The sequence below is a fragment of the Salvelinus fontinalis genome, chromosome 25 (assembly GCF_029448725.1).
Source record: "Salvelinus fontinalis isolate EN_2023a chromosome 25, ASM2944872v1, whole genome shotgun sequence".
Classification (NCBI taxonomy): Eukaryota; Metazoa; Chordata; class Actinopteri; order Salmoniformes; family Salmonidae; genus Salvelinus; species Salvelinus fontinalis.
The window spans coordinates 1,297,225-1,319,088 of NC_074689.1; the positions used below are offsets into that span (position 1 = coordinate 1,297,225).

The 21,864-nt window shown below is 39.0% G+C and overlaps 1 protein-coding gene across 1 annotated transcript; it reads right to left on the reverse strand.

Moving 5' to 3' along the window:
- Positions 1-360: 360 nt before the first annotated feature.
- Positions 361-20,264, reverse strand: LOC129822729 (zinc finger protein OZF-like). The gene is made up of 2 exons (XM_055881071.1): positions 19,958-20,264; positions 361-7,092 (listed from the first exon to the last, which is right to left on the reverse strand). Exons 1-2 carry the CDS (start codon positions 20,151-20,153, stop codon positions 5,804-5,806), a joined length of 1,485 nt encoding a protein of 494 aa, XP_055737046.1. The 5' UTR covers positions 20,154-20,264; the 3' UTR covers positions 361-5,803.
- Positions 20,265-21,864: the final 1,600 nt, after the last annotated feature.

Consider the following 21,864-nt stretch of genomic DNA (forward strand, 5'->3'; position numbering starts at 1 on the left):
AGATGGATCTATCCAAGCAGAAGATACATCTCGTTTACTAATTGTTGATATTTGGTTGTGTTGACAACCAAACACAATTCAATATTACTTTTGTAATACATTAAATAGCATACAGTTAAGGCTGTCTTACAAACGAATGTAACATTCAACCTTCAAATGAGTAACACATCCATGACCACATTTTGAGGTGACTGTAACTATATATGTCTTCTTATGCAATTATATAAAGTGTGCATATTCAAGGATACCTTTAATGTAATCTCAACTGCAATCCAGGTCATTTGGTTCTGCTATTAGGTGAAGCACAGTCATAATACATTAATCTGTTGTATAAACCAAAAATCACACATTGTTTTTCCATTGGAATTTGGTTGTGCTTTGATCATCATCTTAACCAAATATGACCCAATTATGCACATTTAAGTGACGTGGTGTGCCCAGTGGGATGTGGAATGTCTGTGAAAATCGAATTTGCACTTCCACATGTGAAAAACGAACTCAGATGGTTGTAATTTTGCATCCCATGTTGTCACATTTATTTAGCATGAGATCATGTTTTCACATGTGTAGTTTCATGTTATCACATGTTGCATTTACATGTCACGTTATTACATTAACTTCACATAAGATCACATGCGATCATGTGAGATCACATTTGAAACACATGTTATCACATGAAATTCAGGTGAGTTTTTTTGTAAGGGAAATGTACATGTGAGGAGGGAGAGAGTGGATGCATCACAGTCATAGGCAGGGGTAAGCCTCGGTCAGACGGGTTCGGTCTCGAAGCAATGATGACTGTTATCCAGAGCCGTTAAACAGTGCAAAGTCTGGTCTCTGTAGCCGGTAGCTAGCCAGCTACTCCTCGACCACCACTGATCACTTAGCACACACGTGGGTGATGCCCTGGCAGCGGAAGGCTCACCGCATGTTGGCGCTAGTCCAAAGTAGCCTTCCCGAGCATTTGCGCATACCTCTGCCATCTCTGCTTGTACCCTTGCTTTGGCCTTGTCCGCTCAACCTCCAACATTCAAATCAAAACATAACATGCTAGCCAGTTAGCTAGCTTGCCAAACCAACCATCCATCTGACTTGCTTGACAGCTTTAATATGCCATGGTGGCTTTAATATTTTATAATTATATACAGTCAGTGGCCAGTTTTTTAGGTACACATCTAGTACCGGATGAGACCCCCGTAACCATGAAGGGATGCACCTGGTCAGCAACAATGTTCAGATACACGTTGCTCAATTGGTACCAAGGGAGTGAACATGTGCCAGGGAAATTACTCCCCACACCATTACAACACCACCACCAGCCTGTACTGTTGACATCAGGCAGAATGGGGCCATGGACTCATGCTGCTTATGCCAAAGCCTGACTCTGCCATCAGCATTACACAACAAGAACCGGGATTCGATGGAACAGGCAATGTTTCTCCACTCCTCAATTTCCCAGTGTTGTTGATCGCGTACTCACTGGAACCGCTTCTTCTTTTAGCTGATAGGAGTGGAAACTGGTGTGGTCATCTGCTGCAATAGCCAATCCGTGACAGGGACCGACAAGTTGTACGTTCTGAGATGCCCTTCTGCACACCACTGTTGTACTGCGCCGTTAATTTCCTGTTTGTGGCCCGCCTCGCTTGCACGATTCTTGCCATTCTCCTTCGACCTCTCTCATCAACGAGCTGTTTTCACCCACAGGATTGTATGTTTGTCGCACCATTCTCAGTAATCCCTAGGCACTGTTGTACGTGAAAAGCCTAGGAGGCTGGCTGTTTCTGAAAAACTGGAACCGGCGCGCCTGGCACCGACGATCATACCACGCTCAAAGTCCCTTAGGTCACTAGTTTTTCCCATTCTAGCATTCAATCGAACGGTAACTGAATGCCTTGATGCCTGTCTGCCTGCTTTATATAGCAAGCCACGTCCACGTGACTCACTGTCTGTAGGAGCGTAGCATTTTCGTGAACGGGGTGGTGTACCTAATAAACTGGTCACTGAGTAGAACAAAACAAAAAACGTTTACAGGAGTGATGCTGCCTTTATAGTGCCATAGGGCTTTTGTTCAAATCAAAAGGGACGTGGTAAAAAAGGTGTTTGAATTCATATAGAATGACCCTATTATTTCATATTCAGTCAGGGTTCCAGGTACAGTACATAGTTTAACATCATTTTCATTGATCATTGCATACTGCATATTATCATAACATTACTAAACATCATGATAATCATTATCATATCATAACCATTGTCATAATTCTCCTTATTGTATATGTTGCGAAAAGAAAATAACCTAGCCAGTCATCAAACCATATCATCAAAATGACATTGCTTTTGAAGCGCTTTGAGACCCTTCTATAAAGTTGTAATGGTTTTACTCAGCGCTTTCTTTTCCATGCGTTTGAGATGGACAAATGTAGCTGGAACTACACAAGCAATGTTGCGGGACGTGGTTTCATCTTGACACTACACTTACTTAAAAGGTCTTCAAATGTCAGACAAACTTTGATTTACTACCTGGTTCAGCAGGTTTAGGAATATATTAATACCCACCTTAAAGCTTTAGACTGCAATTCGAAAAACGACAAAATGTGGTTCCCGTTCCATGTTTTAGTAAACAGCTGAGTGATGGGGCTAGAAAAATGTTGGCTAGCTCCTCTCAAATACCTAGGCAGCACTATAGATACAAAGACTGACATCCACATGATAATTTTTAACATATTTTGAAGCTATTCAGTGTTTGTTTTCATTTTTGTTGTTTCTATACACCTGAGTAATAATACCTTATATTTTGGAATATGATAGCGTAAGATAGTTGTGCATTCATAAGTTGGGTCATTAATGAATTCCTGGGCATTTGCACCCCTCACCTTTGTAACCATGAAAAATAATATAAAATGACAAATAGTCACACATCATACATGTTTTTGTTTATATTGAACTGTTTATCAATGATAAAACACAATGCAAGTCATTTATACTGCAACACTATAGGATTATGCATTGTTTAAAGTACTTGGCTTGTCTCAGTAGTAACATGTTTTGGGGATTTAGAGATATCTATTATTTTGAATGCTAGAAAGTAAACAAAAGTATTTCATATATTTATATAGTGCCTTCAGAAAGTATTCACACCCATTGACTTTATCCACATTTTGTTGTGTTACAAAGTGGGATTAAAATTGATTTAATTGTCATTGTTTGTTAAATAACAACACAAAATACTCCAATGTCAAAGTGGAAGAAAGTATGACAAATAAAACACTAATATATCTTCATTAGATAAGTATTCAACCCCCTGAGTCAATACATGTTAGAGTCACCTTTGGCAGTGATTACAGCTGTCAGTTTTTCTGGGTAAGTCTCTAAGAGCTTCCACACCTGGATTGTGCACCGTTTGTTTGCCCAATATTCTTTCAAAAATTATTCTTAAACCTCTGTCAAATTGGTTGTGGATCATTGCTTGACAATCATTTTCAGGTCTTGCCATAGATTTTCAAGCAGATTTGTCAAAACTGGAAATTATCCACGCGGGAACATTCACTATCTTCTTGGCAAGCAACTCCAGGTTAGATTTGACCTTGTGTTTTAGGTTATTGTCCTGCTGAAATGTGAATTCATTTCCCAGTGTCAGGTGGAAAGCAGACTGAACCAGGTTTTCCTCTACGTTTTTGCCTGTGCTTAGCTCCATTCAGTTTATTTTTTATACTAAATATCTTTATTTATACCCATAACATGATGCATCCACCACTATGTTTGCAAATATGGAGAGTGGTAGTAATGTGCTGTGTTGTATTGGATGTGTCCAAACATAAAAATGAGTATTCAGTACAAAAAGTGAATTGCTTGCCATTTTTTTTGCAGTATTACTTTAATGCCTTGTTGCAAACAAGATACATGTTTTGGAATACTTTTGTTTTGTACAGGCTTCCATTTTTACTCCTGAATTTAATTTAGGCTTGCCATAACAAAGAGGCTGAATACTTATTGACTCAAGACATTTGCAGCTTTTAAATCCACTTTGACATTATGGGGTATTGTGTGACAAAAAAAGTTACATTTAATTTTTTTTTTTATTCAAGCTGTAACACAACAAAATGTGGAAAAAGTCAAGGGGTATGAATACTTTCTGAAGGCTGTGGCGGAAGAATCAGAATTAGTTAGGTAACATAGATAATTAAGCTGTCTTATCTGCATAATATGCTTATGTGATATACTTGTTATTAGAATGTATCCCTTTGGACTCTGGTGTTGGTAGTTGCACTTCTTCCCTCAACTGGGGCTCAGTCACCTGGTACCCAGAGAGAGGAAAAGTCAGACTTGTCTTTCACATGTCCCTGGTGCTATGCAGAATATCAGAAAGAGGACAGGAGGGAACATTGTCTTCATATGTGAATGTGTCTTTACCTATTCTTAAACCATGTGAAGGGATGGCGTGACTAATGGGGAACCAATTACTTGTCTCCACAATGTCTGTGTGCCAGTCACTCCCTCCTTTGGCCTTGGGGGAGATAAGGTTTGAGACAACAGATGTGTGGGGTAGTGTTGTGGGGTAGTGTCTGGAACCATTGTATGACATCTCTGATGTTGCACCTATCCTGGGATAGTGTATGACCTAGAGGCTCAGTTCTCTCAGTGAGCTTGTCCAGGCGTGTGGTCAAGAAGAGGTTTTACTTGAGATGCGGGTATCTGGAGTTGACAATTGATTTATGCCATAGAATGAGTTGGTGTTTTTGTGCTATGAAGTACCAAGAATGAGATCGGAGCCTCGTCTTAGGGGCCAAACTGAACGATAAGAACAGAATTTATAGCAAATGCTATCTGGCTGTGGGATACTCCATTCTCATTTATCAAGTCTCACCTTATGACCCGTTCCACACATCTGTTGTTTGATATGTAGACTAGGGGGTGGATCTTTGCTATAAAAGATTTCAGTAGCCTTTGTGTCGTGGCTCTCAACGAATCAGCTGAGGGTGGTTCGTCGACAAGCCACCGCTATTGCAGAGCTCTCACCAATAAAGATGTAGTTTAAGTATAACTCTGACTTGTGTGATAAGTCTGTCTCTCCTCATTTGATAATACAGAAATTAATCACCACAAGGCACTGTAGATCAATAATATATTTTTTTACCAATATAACATGTGTCCCTCAGGTTTTTGTAATTGGTGTGAACATCTTGGAAATCACTCAATACTAGTATATACAAGGACTTTGAGCATTCCCTCCATTGTTATCGGGGGAGGGGTCTATATTAAACAAAATTATTAGCCAATCACATCCTTTTAGAATTTAATATATTTTGAGGATTCCATTGATCATTTGGTGTCTAAATCCAGTGTCACTTGGTGTAACTCAATTTAATTTAAAGGAAATTACATTGTGAGAAAAATGATTAATCATATCACATGTATTATTTTTAAAGGGTTAATGATCTTAGAATTTCGAATCTGTGGCCTCAATTTCAGAAACTCCTCATTGACCTAAAATGTATCATTGGTGTTACTACTCCTGCTGGTGGCACACTTAATTATCAAAATGATTTAAAGTAATTAAGCTGCCATATTAGTGTATATAGAATGGGAAAATGTACCTAAATACAGTACATTTAAATAAATACATTTTCCCCCAAAATAAAAATCTTCAACAATCAATGAGTAAGTTATATGAATTAAAATGACCATTGAACAGATTCCAAGATAGCGGAGTGTACTTTTTACCAAGAGCATACCTGAGTGGTATGTCCTCTTAGTAGTCTCTTCCATCTAACACATTTTACACAAGGGGCATTGTTTCTTGTTCTTAGTCATTGTGAATATTTATTCTGTGAGTTCGCAGATGTCTTTTCAGACTTGATGCTAACTTCAAGTGAGTTCCACACAAATGACATTGAACTCCCTCCCCTGTATGAACCTTCATATGCGCAGTCAGGCTTCCCTTCAGACTGAAGCATTTGCCACATTCGTTGCAGCGATGTGGTTTCTCCTCTGTGTGAGTCATCATATGCTTTGTAAGGGTTCCCTTGTCACTGAAGCATTTGCCACATTCTTTGCACCGGAATGGTTTCTCCCCTGTATGAGTCCTCATATGCAATACCAGGCTTGCCTTTATGCTGAAGGATTTGTCACACTCTTTGCACGGATAGGATTTCTCCCCAGTGTGATTTTGCTGATGGAGTTTCAGACTTCCTTTTGTTGTCAAGGATTTTCCACACAAATCACATTTAAAAGACGGCCCTGTATGAGTACCCATATGATTTTTCAGGTTATTCTTGTGATTGAAACATTTGCCACATACGGTACAGCAATGTTGTCCCTCCTCCGTGTGAGTCTTCATGTGGCGGATCAGGTAGCAGTTCAAGATGAAACCTTGTCCACATATGTCACACATGTATGGTCTCTCTTCACTGTGCCTATTTTTCCCATGCATTTGTAGACCACGTCTTGTCACAAAGCACTTTCCGCAAACGTCACATTTCAGATTAGGCAACTCACTGGTTTCTTTCCTTGGCCGTCCTCTTGGTCTCTCTTCAAGATGGCGATTTTGTCGATGCCTTTTCAGACTACGTGCTGTCGCCAAGCATTTTCCGCACACATCACATTTGAGGTCAGGCAACTCACTGTTTTCTTTCTTCGGCTGTCCTTTTGGTCTCTCTTCACCGTGCAAATTTTGTTGATGCCTTCTCAGACCACCTGCTGTCGCAAAGCATTTTCCGCACAAGTCACATTTCAGATCAGGCAACTCCCTGGCTTCTTTCCTTGGCCGTCCTCTTCCTCTCTTTGATTTAAGAGGCTTTAACCGTGACAGTCGTATTCTATTTTCCACTTCATCCTCTTTTACATTATCACTTTCATCGTTGTCACTTTCTGGATTTACTTCAGATGGGGGCTGATATTCACTGGTTGAGTCGGACTCTCTGTAGCGCTCACCATCAAATTCTGTTTGGTTCTCTACAGTTGTAGTGTTGATAGAGTTCCATATAGACTCTTCGGCATCAGACTCGACTGGCCCCAAACTGGCGCTCCATTCCTGCTCATAGTGCTGTCGCTCAGGGTTAACAACCTCTTCAGTGAGAGTGAGCTGCTGGAGGTCTGGAGGGAAAGAGAAAGGAAGACATTTAATGAAAACTTAAACGCTTAAAAGAGACTACTACCTATACAATGGGGCTTCAAAATTGGATCATCCAATTAATTAAAAACACGTAATTTAAGATATATCTAAAATTATATTCGGATTTGTGAATTAATCTACTTATAGCTGATGCATGTTACTGGAAGTTCGAGAAGCAAGACATCTCAAAAAGTTGAAAAATTCTCATGTGAACTACAACTCCCACAAGTTTTGTTCGTATGCTGGATTACACGTCACACTTGAGTCGCTTGAGCTGAACACTCACAGGTAAGGACCACCTCTGGTAAAAACATCTATAAGAACATACTATACAGATCGTTTCTGTGTTTTATATTATGCATTTATCGGATGTAATATTTGTCAATCTTTAGGGTGTTTTTGATTTTACCCACGCTACTGTGACATAAAAGGTGACTGAAATAGGGAACAACTTTGGAAAGAGGTGACTGAAATAGGGAACAACTTTGCAAAGAGGTGACTGAAATAGGAAACAACTTTTTTTTTTAAAGAAGAAATTATTATTATTTATTACAAAAAACACAAGGAAGGGGTAACATTAAAGTATTAGAACATGAAGGACAAACAATACAGAATCAAGACACTATCAAACATGTATCAGTCTTTCCGCAACAGAGCCATCCTTATGTGTGAGGGTACGTGTGCATGATAGTGATATAAAATATGTCATAGTTTCCTTTTTCATGATCACAATCTTGTGAAACCCGAACCCTCCAAGATCCCCCCCCACACTTCCCCAATAGCTGTCCCTCACCCATTCGAGACCCCTCCCACAGTCCCCCCCCCGGAAAAATAAAATAAAAAATACAATTAATTCCATTCCCCACCCCCAAGAACCCCCCAACGCACCAACAACCAAGAGAATGAACTAAAGAGAAAAAAGGAAAAGACAGAAGAAAACAGCAAACAATGCACATTTTTATTTTATTTTAAATAAAGGACATCAAGGACAACTGAAATCATAACAGCAATGCATACTTTATATGTTTGTGTGCATGTCTGGCACTATTACATGTATGTGTGTGTTCTTGTATGTGTTTATTTGAATGAGTGTGTGTATATGCATGTGTACAAACACCTGCACGTCATCAGCCTCAGCCTCAGGCAAACCGGCATTAGTTGTAAAAACACTGCCACTTAGTGTCATTCAAATGTACTTTTATTATGTTTTATTTTGACTTTTTTTTCCTCCTTTATCTTTTGACCATCATTCTCTCTCTCACACAGCAACTTCACTCCCACTTGTCTACAATTCCCCATACCAAACCTCAGCTTCCCTCAGCCCATCCCATCTATCTCTGCTGGCCACCCACTTTGTGTTTCTACGCAACACATACAGTGGGGCAAAAAAGTATTTAGTCAGCCACCAATTGTGCAAGTTCTCCCACTTAAAAAGATGAGAGAGGCCATCTCATCTTTTTAAGCGGGAGAACTTGCACAATTGGTGGCTGACTAAATACTTTTTTGCCCCACTGTATCTTTCAACTATGATGTTTAACGTACAATTCCAATCTATCTAATCGAATAGAATCTACAGATTGTGTGTTGAAGATAAATACTTTTACTAAGAGTATTAGTATATTAGTAATTGACTGACCCGGTCTCTCCAAATCTCCTAACAGTACTATTTCTAGGGTCAATTTTAGATCAATGCTATGCATTTTCAGCCATTCCTGAACCTGAGACCAGAAACAGGCTACCTGAGGGCAATACCAAAATAAATGGTCTATTGAATCTGTATCCTCAAAACAAAATCTGCAGAGCTTCGATGATTTTATGCCCCAAATATTCAACATTTTGTTGGCGGCAAGAATTCTATATAATAATTTTAGCTGAAAAGCACGAAGTCTTGAATCTTGCGTTGTTTTATATATCAACTCATACACCCTGTACCATGGAATCGGTACATCAAAAATCTCTTCCCAACTATTTTGCAATCTGTATGGCACAGTTGTCAACATCCTGGTCCTTAAATGAAACTGGTATACTTCCCTATTTATGTTATTTTTATTCCTCCGCCAGTTTTGATCCTTTATATTGGACAGACAGACCATTTCCCTACCTCCTCCCGCTGCCACCCACCTCCTCCATTTTTGGGGCAATGCTGTAATCAATTGGTTGTACTCTTGGATTGAGCAGACCTTCCCGTACAATTCAGATTTTTATTTTTTATTTATCCTTTATTTTACCAGGTAAGTTGACTGAGAGCACGTTCTCATTTGCAGCAATGACCTGGGGAATAGTTATAGGGGACGAATGAGCCAATTGTAAACTGGGGATTATTAGGTGACCGTGATGGTTTGAGGGCCAGATTGGGAATTTAGCCAGGACACTGGGGATAACACCCCTACTCTTACGATAAGTGCCATGAGATCTTTAATGACCTCAGAGAGTCAGGACACCCGTTTAACGTCCCATCCGAAAGACGGCACCCGACACAGGGCAGTGTCCCCAATCACTGCCCTGGGGCATTGGGATATTTTTTTTTTTAGACCAGAGGAAAGAGTGCCTCCTACTGGCCCTCCAACACCACCTCCAGCAGCATCTGGTCTCCCATCCAGGGACTGACCAGGACCAACCCTGCTTAGCTTCAGAAGCAAGCCAGCAGTGGTATGCAGGGTGGTATGCTGCTGACTCCATGAAGGACATAACTCTACCATTACAATTTAGAATATCATTTAAGAACAAAATACCCCTTTCAAACATCTTTCCCATAAATACAGGTATTTTATCAACCAGCACATTTCAGTTCAGCCATAATATTTGTTGTAATATTTGTTCTATCTTTTCAGGGGGATGAAATTTAAATTGTAGCCAGCTCTGCAATGCTTGTTTGAAAAAGACAGATCATTTGAAAAAAGTATCATTTTCAATTAATCAAAAATTAATCTGCGCAAAGGCAAAAAGGCAATTTTTAAACAATGGATGAGCTTTTCTTATGAATCTACTTGAGAACCATTTAGGGTTCAAATAAAACTTTTGAATGAGTTAAGCTTTTAGAGAGAGCTTTAGTGCTTTTATATTTAATAATCTCAACCCACCCAGTTCATTATATAGATAGGCTCATTTTATTTTGTCTGGTTTAGCGTCCCAGATAAAGCAAAATATTTTTTGCTCATTTGATTTTGAAAAACAAATCATCAGGAGTAGGCAGCACCATAAGTAAGTGAGTAAACTGAGATATGACTAAGGAGTTAATCAGGGCAATATTTCCATAAATAGACAGGTATGTACCTCTCCATGGTTGCAGGATCTTGTCTATTTTTACAAGTTTTCTATTGAAATTCATTGTGGAGAGCTTATTTATATCTTTTGTGATATGAATACCGAGTATGTCTACTTCACCATCAGCCCATTTTATAGGTAAGCTGCAAGGTAATGTAAAAGTAGTATTTTTTAAGGATCCAATACGTAATATTGTACACATATCATAATTAGGTTTTAGTCCAGAGAGTACAGAAAAGTTATCTAGATCTTTAATGAGACATTGCAGGGATCTAGCTTGCGGACTTAACATAAAACTTGAGTCATCGACATACATGGACAGCTTTGTTTTTAAGCCTTGGATTTCTAATCCTCTAATGTTGTTATTGGATCTGATTTTAATAGCTAGCCTTTCGATGGTCAAAACGAATAGATATTGTGACAGCGGACACCCTTGTTTAACTCCTCTTGACAATTCAAAACTCTCTGAGAAGCCGTTATTTACTATTTTACACCTGGGGTTGCTGTACATTATTTTTACCCATTTTATAAGAGAATTACCGAAATTTGGTGCCTGTAAGTTAAATAAATTGGTATAAATGTTTTCGAAGAAATGTGGATCATCCTGATTTGGACCATATAGATTAATGAGCCAAATCTCTTTTTCATCCACTTTCATATTCAAAAGAATCCACCTTCTTTGTGAATCATTCCTGATTATTTGCACATTCACATCGAGATTTTTGTTAATTAATATCATCACACCCTTTGAGTTCTTTTGTCCATGACAGAAAATTATTTCACCACCCCATTCCTTTTTCAATGCAACTTCATCTAAGGATGTAGAGTGAGTTTCCTGTAAACAGTATATGTTATATTCCTTTTATTTTAGCCATGTAAAGACTGATCTTCTTGTTCTATAATCTGCCAAACCGTTACAATTATAACTAGCTATACTTATTTCACCCCTTACCATAACTAGATACTATTCTCAGTCTAAATGGACCATAATTAGTGCTTGTAAAGTTACTGCCATGAGGGGTATTATGAAGGTCAAAACTAGAGCTTTCAAATGTCTGATATTTAGAATTCAAGAAATAGGTTCTAGCAATATTTTTTTTATTCCCTTGCCTGTGAGCCAATGCCACAGATGTTAGAAGATTGAGACAAGTTATGTGTCTAACAAATCTGAGTGGGTTGATGTGTATGATATTGGATATGATATAATGAGAGTGTGTATGATGTCTGTATAAGAGTAAGACTATAATGTGTGATGTCCAAATAAATAATATCTCTGCCAATTTGCATGTTTGAGTGTCTATGTGTGTAACATGTAGTGCGTATAGCCTTAATATTCATAATTGTAATCCATATCTTATCACCATCATAGTTGCATCATAATTACCTTCAACATAATTGAAAAACACATCCCAGCATTTCCATAGCAATTGACGTTTCACATGATCATGAAAGAGATCTTGCATTACTCTAGAGACGGCTTCACTACAGTACAAATGTATTCCGTACAATATGTTATTATTCCCCAATGCCCCTATTCTGATATCTTCCCCTTGCTTGTTGTAAACATATATAAACTTGTAGAGAAATACATAAAAAGATAGACAAACAATAAACACATTAAATGATAAAACAGTTCGACAATAGAGAGGGAGAGAAGAGAAAGAGAGTGAGATCAGATGTGCGTGTGTATGTATAAGTCCGTATGTGTAAGCGAGCATGTAGTTGAGTACGTGTGTTCATATCCACTTCATAATGGTCAGATATTTTAAACAGTTCACATAACCTTCTTTATTTTCGTAACCTGAAGTCCCTGTAGAATTTAGTACAGCCACGGTGTTATGGAGCTGTCTCGGAATAGCTGTCCATCTATAAAGAGTTTGTCCACATTGATAAAGGCACGCCTACCATCCTTCCTTTGTTGTCTTTGTACTGGATACAGTCTCTTACGACGTTCGTTTATCTCCTTTGGAAATTGGTAATTGAGGCCCGAATTTGGTCCCTTTAAGCTCCCTTTCTCTGCTTTTGATCAGCTCCTTTTGTTTGTTGGTAGTGTTCAAATTTTGCGATGACCGGTTAGGGACCCTTGGTCTTGTTGCTCCGAGCTCCAAGTCTGTGCACTCGGTGGAAAGCCACCTTGTTTACAGTCTCTATAGGAAGTTTCAATGTGGATTTTATGAATTCTCTGATCGCGCCCTCTGGATTATTGGATGCGTCCTCAGGAATCCCAGAAAAAAAATGATTTTCACGCATGCTACGACTTTGTATGTCTAGTAGCGTCTCCTTCATCACCCTGTTTTCCCTGAGTAGACAATCCATGTTGGAATCGTGTATTTTTACCTTGGCTGTGAATAGGAAACAACTTTGCAGTGATATAAAAGCTACAGTGAATCCAAATTAATGTTATTCCCAAAAAGTAATCACGTAAAAAATGTTTTCAACCTGATAATCCTTAAATAGCAACAGTATTAACTAGAGGTCGACCGATTAATCGGAATGGCCGATTAATTAGGGCCGATTTCAAGTTTTCATAACAATCGGAAATATGTATTTTTGGCCACCAAATTTTTTTTTTTACACCTTTATTTATCCTTTATTTAACTAGGCAAGTCAGTAAAGAACACAATCTTATTTTCAATGACGGCCTAGGAACGGTGGGTTAACTGCCTTGTTCAGGGGCAGAATGACAGATTTTTACCTTGTCAGCTCGGGGATTCAATCTTGTGGTTAACGAGTCCAACGCTCTAACCACCTGCTTTACATTGCACTCCACGAGGAGCCTGCCTGTTACGCAAATGCAGTAAGAAGCCAAGGTAAACTGCTAGCTACATTAAACATATCTTATAAAAAAACAATCAATCAGTCAATCATAATCACTAGTTAACTACACATGGTTGATGATATTACTAGTTTATCTAGCGTGTCCTGCGTTGCATATAATCGATGCGGTGCGCATTCGCGAAACAGGACTGTCGTTGCTCCAACGTGTACCTAAACATAAACATCAATGTCTTTCTTAAAATCAATACACAAGTATATATTTTTTAAACCTGCATATTTAGTTAATATTGACTGCTAACATGAATTTCTTTTAACTAGGAAAATTGTGTCACTTCTCTTGCAAGAGTCAGGGTATATGCAGCAGTTTGGGCCGCCTGGCTCGTTGCGAACTGTGTGAAGACTATTTATTCCTAACAAAGACAGCCAACTTCGCCAAACGGGGGATGATTTAACAAAAGCGCATTTGCGAAAAAGCACAATTGTTGCACGACTGTACCTAACCATAAACATCAATGCCTTTCTTAAAATCAATACACAAGTATATATTTTTAAACCTGCATATTTAGCTAAAATAAATCCAGATTAGCAGGCAATATTAACCAGGTGAAATTGTGTCACTTCTCTTGCATTCATTGCACGCAGTCAGGGTATATGCAACAGTTTGGGCCGCCTGGCTCATTGCGATCTAATTTGCCAGAATTTTACGTAATTATGACATAACATTCAAGGTTGTGCAATGTAACAGGAATATTTAGACTTATGGATGCCACCCGTTAGATAAAATACGGAACGGTTCCGTATTTCACTGAAAGAATAAATGTTTTGTTTTCGAGATGATAGTTTCCGGATTCGACCATATTAATGACCTAAGGCTCGTATTTCTGTGTGTTATTATATTATAATTAAGTCTATGATTTGATAGAGCAGTCTGACTGAGCGGTGGTAGGCAGCAGCAGGCTCGTAAGCATTCATTCAAACAGCACTTTCGTGCGTTATGCCAGCAGCTCTTCGCAATGCTTCAAGCATTGCGCTGTTTATGACTTCAAGCATATCAACTCCCGAGATTAGGCTGGTGTAACCAATGTGAAATGGCTAGCTAGTTAGCGGGGTGCGCCATAATAGCGTTTCACTCGCTCTGAGACTTGGAGTAGTTGTTCCCCTTGCTCTGCATGGGTACCGCTGCTTCAAGGGTGGCTGTTGTCGATGTGTTCCTGGTTCGAGCCCAGGTAGGAGCGAGGAGAGTGACGGAAGCTATACTGTTACACTGGCAATACTAAAGTGCCTATTAGAACATCCAATAGTCAAAGGTATATGAAATACAAATCGTATAGAGAGAAATAGTCCTATAATTCCTACAATAACTACAACCTAAAACTTCTTATCTGGAAATATTGAAGACCCGTGTTAAAAGGAACCACCAGCTTTCATATGTTCTCATGTTCTGAGCAAGGAACTTAAACGTTAGCTTTCTTACATGGCACATATTGCACTTTTACTTTCTTCTCCAACACTTTGTTTTTGCATTATTTAAACCAAATTGAACATGTTTCATTGATGATTTTATTGATGTATTATATTAAGTTAAAATAAGTGTTCATTCAGTATTGTTGTAATTGTCAATATTACAAAAAAAAATAAAAAAATAGGCAGATTAATCGGTATCGGCCCCTTTCGGTCCCCCAATAACCGGTATCGGTATCGGCGTTGAAAAATCATAATCGGTCGACCTCTAATCGCAATACTGGTATCGTCCCTGCCCTAATAACCATAAGAAGGTAATCACATTGGCAATTCATAAATACACACACTTCAATAACTGTGTTTGCATAAAGCATATGCGGGATTCAACCACATTACAAAACCCAGTAACATAGGATAAGTAGCGATCCTGAATGCAGCAGGAGTATAACAGAGAGCAACAAACAAGGCTACAAAGAAAACTAAATGGGACTGTAGCGACTGTGTTGACTTCAAAATCGGGGGTGTGAACTAGGTTTCAATTCAAGCGTTGATCGACATGGTAATGGCTCTATAGCATTGGAGAAAAGTTGAAAAAACAGACCCTCCGTTACATCGTGACGTGTCATGTCGTAACGTACAGCACGCATAAAGCAACTATTTCTGTCTTACAATCTCTCTCCACCAGGTGTAGCACTTCTCTCATCGTTTAAAAACAAGAAATGGACAGTGACGGGGGTAAGGAGGGGATACCTAGTCATTTTTTGTGTCATCATTGCATGCGATCATCATTCTCAAAGCCGCTGTTTACTTCTAAGATCACTTTAGCACCGCCCTAAAAACCCGATTCAAATTCGACACAAACCTTCAAATAGGTATGTAATGACACATTATATAAACTCTTTATAGTGTTTTATTTAAATTTTAGAGGTGATAAGGTTATAAGTTGGACAGATCGAGTGAAAAAAAGCAATTTTCCCACACAACCTCTCTCCTTCTCACTCACGCATTAGTTTCGCTTCCCCACCCGCCATTTTTAAAAAGACCCGACGGGGCTCATTGCCTGCTTGAATTATGCAGAAACGGGCAGCGTTAGGTCATGTAATTGATTTTGTTAGAAAGGGGAGAAATTGTGCTTTACAATGGTATTGACATTACAGTTGATCTGGAAGTATTACGTTTTTGGGGCGCTAAAATAAGGGCAATTGTATGGACCAAGGCGATGTACGAGTTTACGTTAAGTACCTTACTGTAATAGAGTTTCATTAAAATGGGAAAAATTTGTTTTCTTTAGCAAAAACATATTTCTATTGTAAGAATTTTGCGAGGACAGTCTGAGAGTGGTCTGACTGGGGAGGGGAGAACGGGAAAACTATTTTTGGCAGAGAGGATTGGAACGCTTTGTTATTTTTTTATTTAATACGGGAAAGGTCCATGGAGAGCGGCCACGCACACTCTACTGCAGTTGGTCAGGGAATGTGATGCTAACTACGTAGCTAGTAGGCACACAGATAATAGCTTGCTATGAAGTAACCATATATACACACACACTATACTGAACAAAAATATAAACGCAACAATTTCAATCATTTTACTGAGTTACAGTTAATATGAGGAAATCAGTCAAATTAAATCAATTCATTAGGCCCTAATCTATGGATTTCACATGTATGTGAATACAAATATTAATCTGTTGGTCACAGATACAGTCACCTGCATTGCTTGCTGTTTGGGGTTTTAGGCTGGGTTTCTGTACAGCATTTTGAGATATCAGCTGTTACTGACCCGTCGGTTACTGGCCCAACGCTCTAAGTAGGCTACCTGCCGCCACGCAAGATATTGCAAGGGTATGTTTTGTGCAAGATTTTTGTGAATTTCTTTTACTTTATTTGATATACAACATTTGTGAGGGAGCAACCAAGCTCTCTTCCATTCAATTTCAATAATATATGCATTCCAGAAGAATTTCATTAATTAAGTCCTGAAGATGTTGCTTTGCATATAGAATTAAATTCTTTATACATTATTACATTTGAACTTACTCAACCGGTTGTCTGTGCGGTAGAAATTTGAGACAAATTGCCCACAGGAAAGTATTATTTACCCAACTGTTTAGAGCGCCGGTACGGCCTATGAAATTTCTATTACCTGGCACATGTGCAAAACCATGTAAACACCTGCAAGACTTCAGTTAGTATGCATGCATCGCATAAGTACATTGCATGTACTTCCGTCTTTTGCACGTGCCTTAGATCATGAACGAACACATCTCGATTGCCACATACAGAGACCAGCGTTTTTGAAGTCGGTTGAACCGGCTTGAATCTAATTTAACATATTAAAGAAATCCCCATGAAAATGCGTCAGTTTAAGCTAGAGATATGTTTTTTGTTACATTTAATGCATCTCAATCCACCGCATCCGCCGAGAACGCCCTTCTGTATCTGTGGTGAAAGGTGACAGAGCTAGAGCTGTGTTTGTCAGACCATGAGACATCCCAGAAAATCGGTCTTCTCACGAAAACCTCTGTAGCGTCCGAACGGTTTGGCCTACACAATATGACCCCTCTGTGGAAAGCTGAGACTCTCACGGGCATGATGGTGTTCCGTCTTGCCCTAGGACAACCACAAGACTCATCTGAAGGTCCCTGGTACCAGTTTTAAAAATGTAGATAGTTTAGGCCCTACAATGTAACTAAATAAAAATAGTTTCCAGATCATTCTTATATCTCTCAGATATAGGACAGACACTTCAGAACAAACTTCCTTTCAATTTTTATCTGTTGTTCCATGTAGTGAATCTGTTATTCAATGCGTTTCTATTGGCTAACAGCAGTACTGCCAAATTAAATGTTTCAAGGGGTCTTTCAAATTCTAAATCAAAGAGCTAAATAATCCTTGGTATGACCATCCTTAAACAATTCCATACGTTAGCTTAGAAAACATCGAATTTGATGCTGAAAGCATTGCCTCAATCGGGACCATGGCTATCTGAAAACAGCAGTTTGTGGAGAGCGCACGTCTCAAACATGACTGATTTAGAGCAGTTTGCTGATGAAAAGTGCCAGGAGAAAGGTGCAGCAAGCTCATTGATTATGTTCACATGCAAACTAATTACATTTACATTTAAGTCATTTAGCAGACGCTCTTATCCAGAGCGACTTACAAATTGGAAAGTTCCTACATATTCATCCTGGTCCCCCCGTGGGGAATGAACCCACAACCCTGGCGTTGCAACTGAGCCACACGGGACCGTGTAATAATAATTCAATATTAAACTGATTATGGCAGTAGGCCGAGTATGGCATTAGTCATGGTCATTTCTCTGTAAAAGGACACATGAGCACCAACGTGAAGTTGGCGTCAAATTGTCTGTCACATGAAAGCTAAGGGTGTATTTTTTAAAATCATAGTTGTGTCTCCTGCTATTGTTCTCCCTTCCACTGGCATACTGTTATGTTAAGCCGATAATGGTTTTCTTTCTCTAATCTGGTGGTCAAAGCAAGACTGTGAAAAGTCTGGACAACGCCTCCCTCTCGCCACTCTCTCTCCCCTATTAATGTCACCTCTCACAGCTCTTTCTGACACCTACCCATGAGCCCCCTCTCTTTCCATTTACTGTAACCAGCATCCTTACCCACTGAGCACAGTTGACACTGGACGTCGAAAAATAGTCTACATTTGGTCAGTCTGCCTTGGTTTCAGCGTCCACAGACATAATTTTTTGGGGGTCCGATCTGGACCAGCCCTGATTTCAACGTCAACAGACGTCAGGACTGGCCTTCATTTGGCCCAAACATAGACGTCCGGACTGGACCAAACCTGAATCAATCATAGACGTCTATGTTTCACACGTTTGGACATTACAGTACAGTAGAGCACAGTGAAGAGAAGTAGAGTATAGTTCAGTACAGTACACAGTAGAGCACACTAGTTGAGTACATTATAATGTGCTAAACTATACTGTACTGAACTCTACTGTACTATATGACATTCGAATCCATAATTATACATTTCTGTGTAGTATAGATCAGGGACCCATGATGAAATTCTCTTACCGCAATTCTGTTACCGGGTGTTAATCCACTTCACTTAAACATCAATGGTGTTTGTTTGGCGTACATTTTAAGTGAAAAATCTGAGTCTCAACGCAATTCCATAACCGTGGAATTGCCCTCATGTAAACACCTTACTCTGCTTATCTTAATCGCCGTAAAGTCATAATAGAAGTAAGCATACGTATATTAAAACACCTGGTTTTCTGAGCAATCTTTCAAATGATTGGGACCAGCTGAATTGGAGTTACAGCTGTGTATTAAATCTGCGCATGTGCCAGCAGCGCAAGCCTCCCTCTTATGATTTGCCTAGTTAAAAAGGTTAATTACATAAGAAAAATAAATAGAAAATAAATGTGCAAGTGAAGTGAGTTTAGAAAAACTTAAAAGTATGCATCTTAGAAATAGTTTTCACAAACAAAATTTAAATGTCAAAATTCAATCAAATGGGCTTCCCAAAAATAACATGGTCGCAGTGGTAGAACGGTTATTTTGATTGTCGATTTTTTTCATTCATCAAAGTCCCCTGTTTTCAGACGTGTCCATGTAAACAAGATTATTAGGGAAATCGTTCTGGTAACACTTTATTTTAAGAGTCTATAATAAAACATTTATATGCCATTTCTAAATGTGTAAACCATTTATTAATCATTATTCTCACATTAATAAACCATTTACTAATCATCAGTAAAGTATTTTTGCAGTCCCTAATCTAAAGTGAGTGCTATTATTACTTCATTAATACTTTATAAATGTTTCGAGTGACAAGTGTAATTTCTCACAAAAAGATGGGCATGCCATTGGTAGACATTCCTGCAGTACCTTACTAACATTTACAAATCTGGGACTAATGATTAATAAGTGGTGCGCAAACGGTTTGTAAATGCCTTATAAATGTTTTATTATGGACCCTTAAAATAAATAATCTTGCAAAGCATGTAGCCCTAAACGTTTAAATCAAACTATTATATTAAACGGACTATTCACAATAATGGCATTATTGGCTTCATGTAACCGTACTCAGTAGACTGGCGGGATAATTCGACAAAAAGCAATGTCGCAACAAAAAAATATTGCGACAGGTATATTGTTAACAGATATGAGACATTTTCTGAAGATAGACAAAAAAGTTTCCGTTGGACAGGGGTGGATTTTTCTTTTGTCGAACTTTCTTTATTGCGGCAAATGATAGAAGCAGTGTTTTTCGAATAAATGATGATTGCCGAATACTTTTTTTAAAGGTAGTATTAGGCTACAATGTAAAATGAATGTCAAATAGAGACGTCACATACCTGCTAATCTATGCAATTTTATCTCTGGTTTGAAAACCAAGTCCAGCAGTCTTCGTAGACGTGCATTCGCCCGTTTCAAACGGTAGATTTCTTCCTGGTACTCTGCGATCGTTTTTTTAACTACTACGGATATCTCCAAAGGAACTGCTGTTAATTTTTCGTTGAGAAACACATTGATCTGTTGTAGTTTAGACATTTTGGGGAGAAAATGGATGGGTGGGATTTTTTTGTTGTTGTTATTTTGTTGTCATTACTACGGATTCGTGCTCGAGAAACAGGAAATGTCTAGAATAATTACTTCTTCTTAAATTTGTTTGGCGGATGGCAACCAACTGAAAGGTGCCTACTGCCTACACCCCCACCTACTGTACTGGAGTGTGAAGCCTACACCCCCACCTACTGTACTGGAGTGTTGTACGTATGTATTAAATCCTGTATTTCTAATCAAATAAACTAGGGCTCTATTTAATCTGTAGCGCTGAAGTTTGGTGTTACATCGTGATTTCAATTTAAAGGCAATGTTCCCGTGTTAGCGGAGAGTGCATGCGCAATAAACGCTGCATTTGTCAATAAATGCTGCATTTGTCGGCTGAATCGGTGATGACCTTATTGCGCAATTTATAACGTTTCAGCGATACAGATTGAATCGAGCCCTTACACTTGTTGTTGGTATTCGTCTTCCACAGAGAGAGGTGCATAATAGGATATTATCTGTACTCTCATGTGGCCGGACCAAATTGGGGAGATCTTGTGGAATGTGGCCATCCCTACCTTTCTGCTACTTCTTCCCTGGACTCATCGTCATGCTCAGCTACAGCAAAATACTGCAGGTAGGCGCCAGTCAAAAACTTGGTTGCATTGCCAGATTGACTTACATTGACTAATTTATGTACACACGTGGCATAAATAAGGAAATGTTTTAAGAAAAGTGGTTTGGATGTATGCACACTTTTTTAACATGCATTGTTCACTAATGTTCATGTTAGGTGGTGATCAAATCATATATTTAAAAAAATATTTTTACAAGTGTCTTGACTTATTTGGCTTTAAATGTGAACAGTATCATCCAATAAAATGAAATGTGATTGGTCACATACACATGTTTAGCAGATGTTATTGCAAGTGTAGCAAAATGCTTGTGTTTCTAGCTCCAACAGTGCAGTAATATCTAACAATTCACAACAATACACACAAACCTAAAAGTAAAATAATGGAATTAAGGAATATATAAATATTAGGATGAGCAATGTAGGAGTGGCATAGACTAAAATACAATAGAATAGAATACAGTATATACACATATCCGATGAGTAAAGCAAAAATATGTAAACATTATTAAAGTGACTAGTGTTCAATTAAAGTGGCCAGTGATTTCATGTCTATGTATATAGGGCAGCAGCCTCTAAGGTGCAGGGTTACGTAACCGGGTGGAATCCGCCTAGTCTGATGGCCTTGGGATAGAAGCTGTTTTTCAGTCTCTTGGTCCCAGCTTTGATGCATTTGTACTGACCTCGCCTTCTGGATGATAGCGGGGTGAACAGGCAGTGGCTCGGGTGGTTGTTGGCCTTGATTATCTTTAATGCCTTCCTATGACATCGGGTGCTTTAGGTGTCCTGGAGGGCAGGTAGTTCTCCCCAGGTGATGCATTGGGCAGACCGCACCACCCTCTTGAGAGCTCTGCGGTGCAGTTGCCATACCAGGCGGTGATACAGCCTGACAGGATGCTCTCAATTGTGCATCTGTAAAAGTTTGTGAGGGGTTTAGGTGCCAAGACAAAATTCTTCAGCCTCCTGGGGTTGAAGAGGTGCTGTTGCGTCTTCTTCACCACACTGTCTGTGTGGGTGGACCATTTCAGATCCTCACTGCACCTATACATAGCCCATCTGTAATTAGCCCATCCAACTACC

Bases quoted from the DNA above. Each gene is read 5' to 3' on its own strand.
- LOC129822729 (XM_055881071.1), bottom strand. From the start codon at position 20,153: ATGTCTAAACTACAACAGATCAATGTGTTTCTCAACGAAAAATTAACA. The intron at 7,093-19,957 runs GTATGTGACGTC...CTTTCCCTCCAG, and splicing joins AAAATTGCATAGATTAGCAG to ACCTCCAGCAGCTCACTCTC.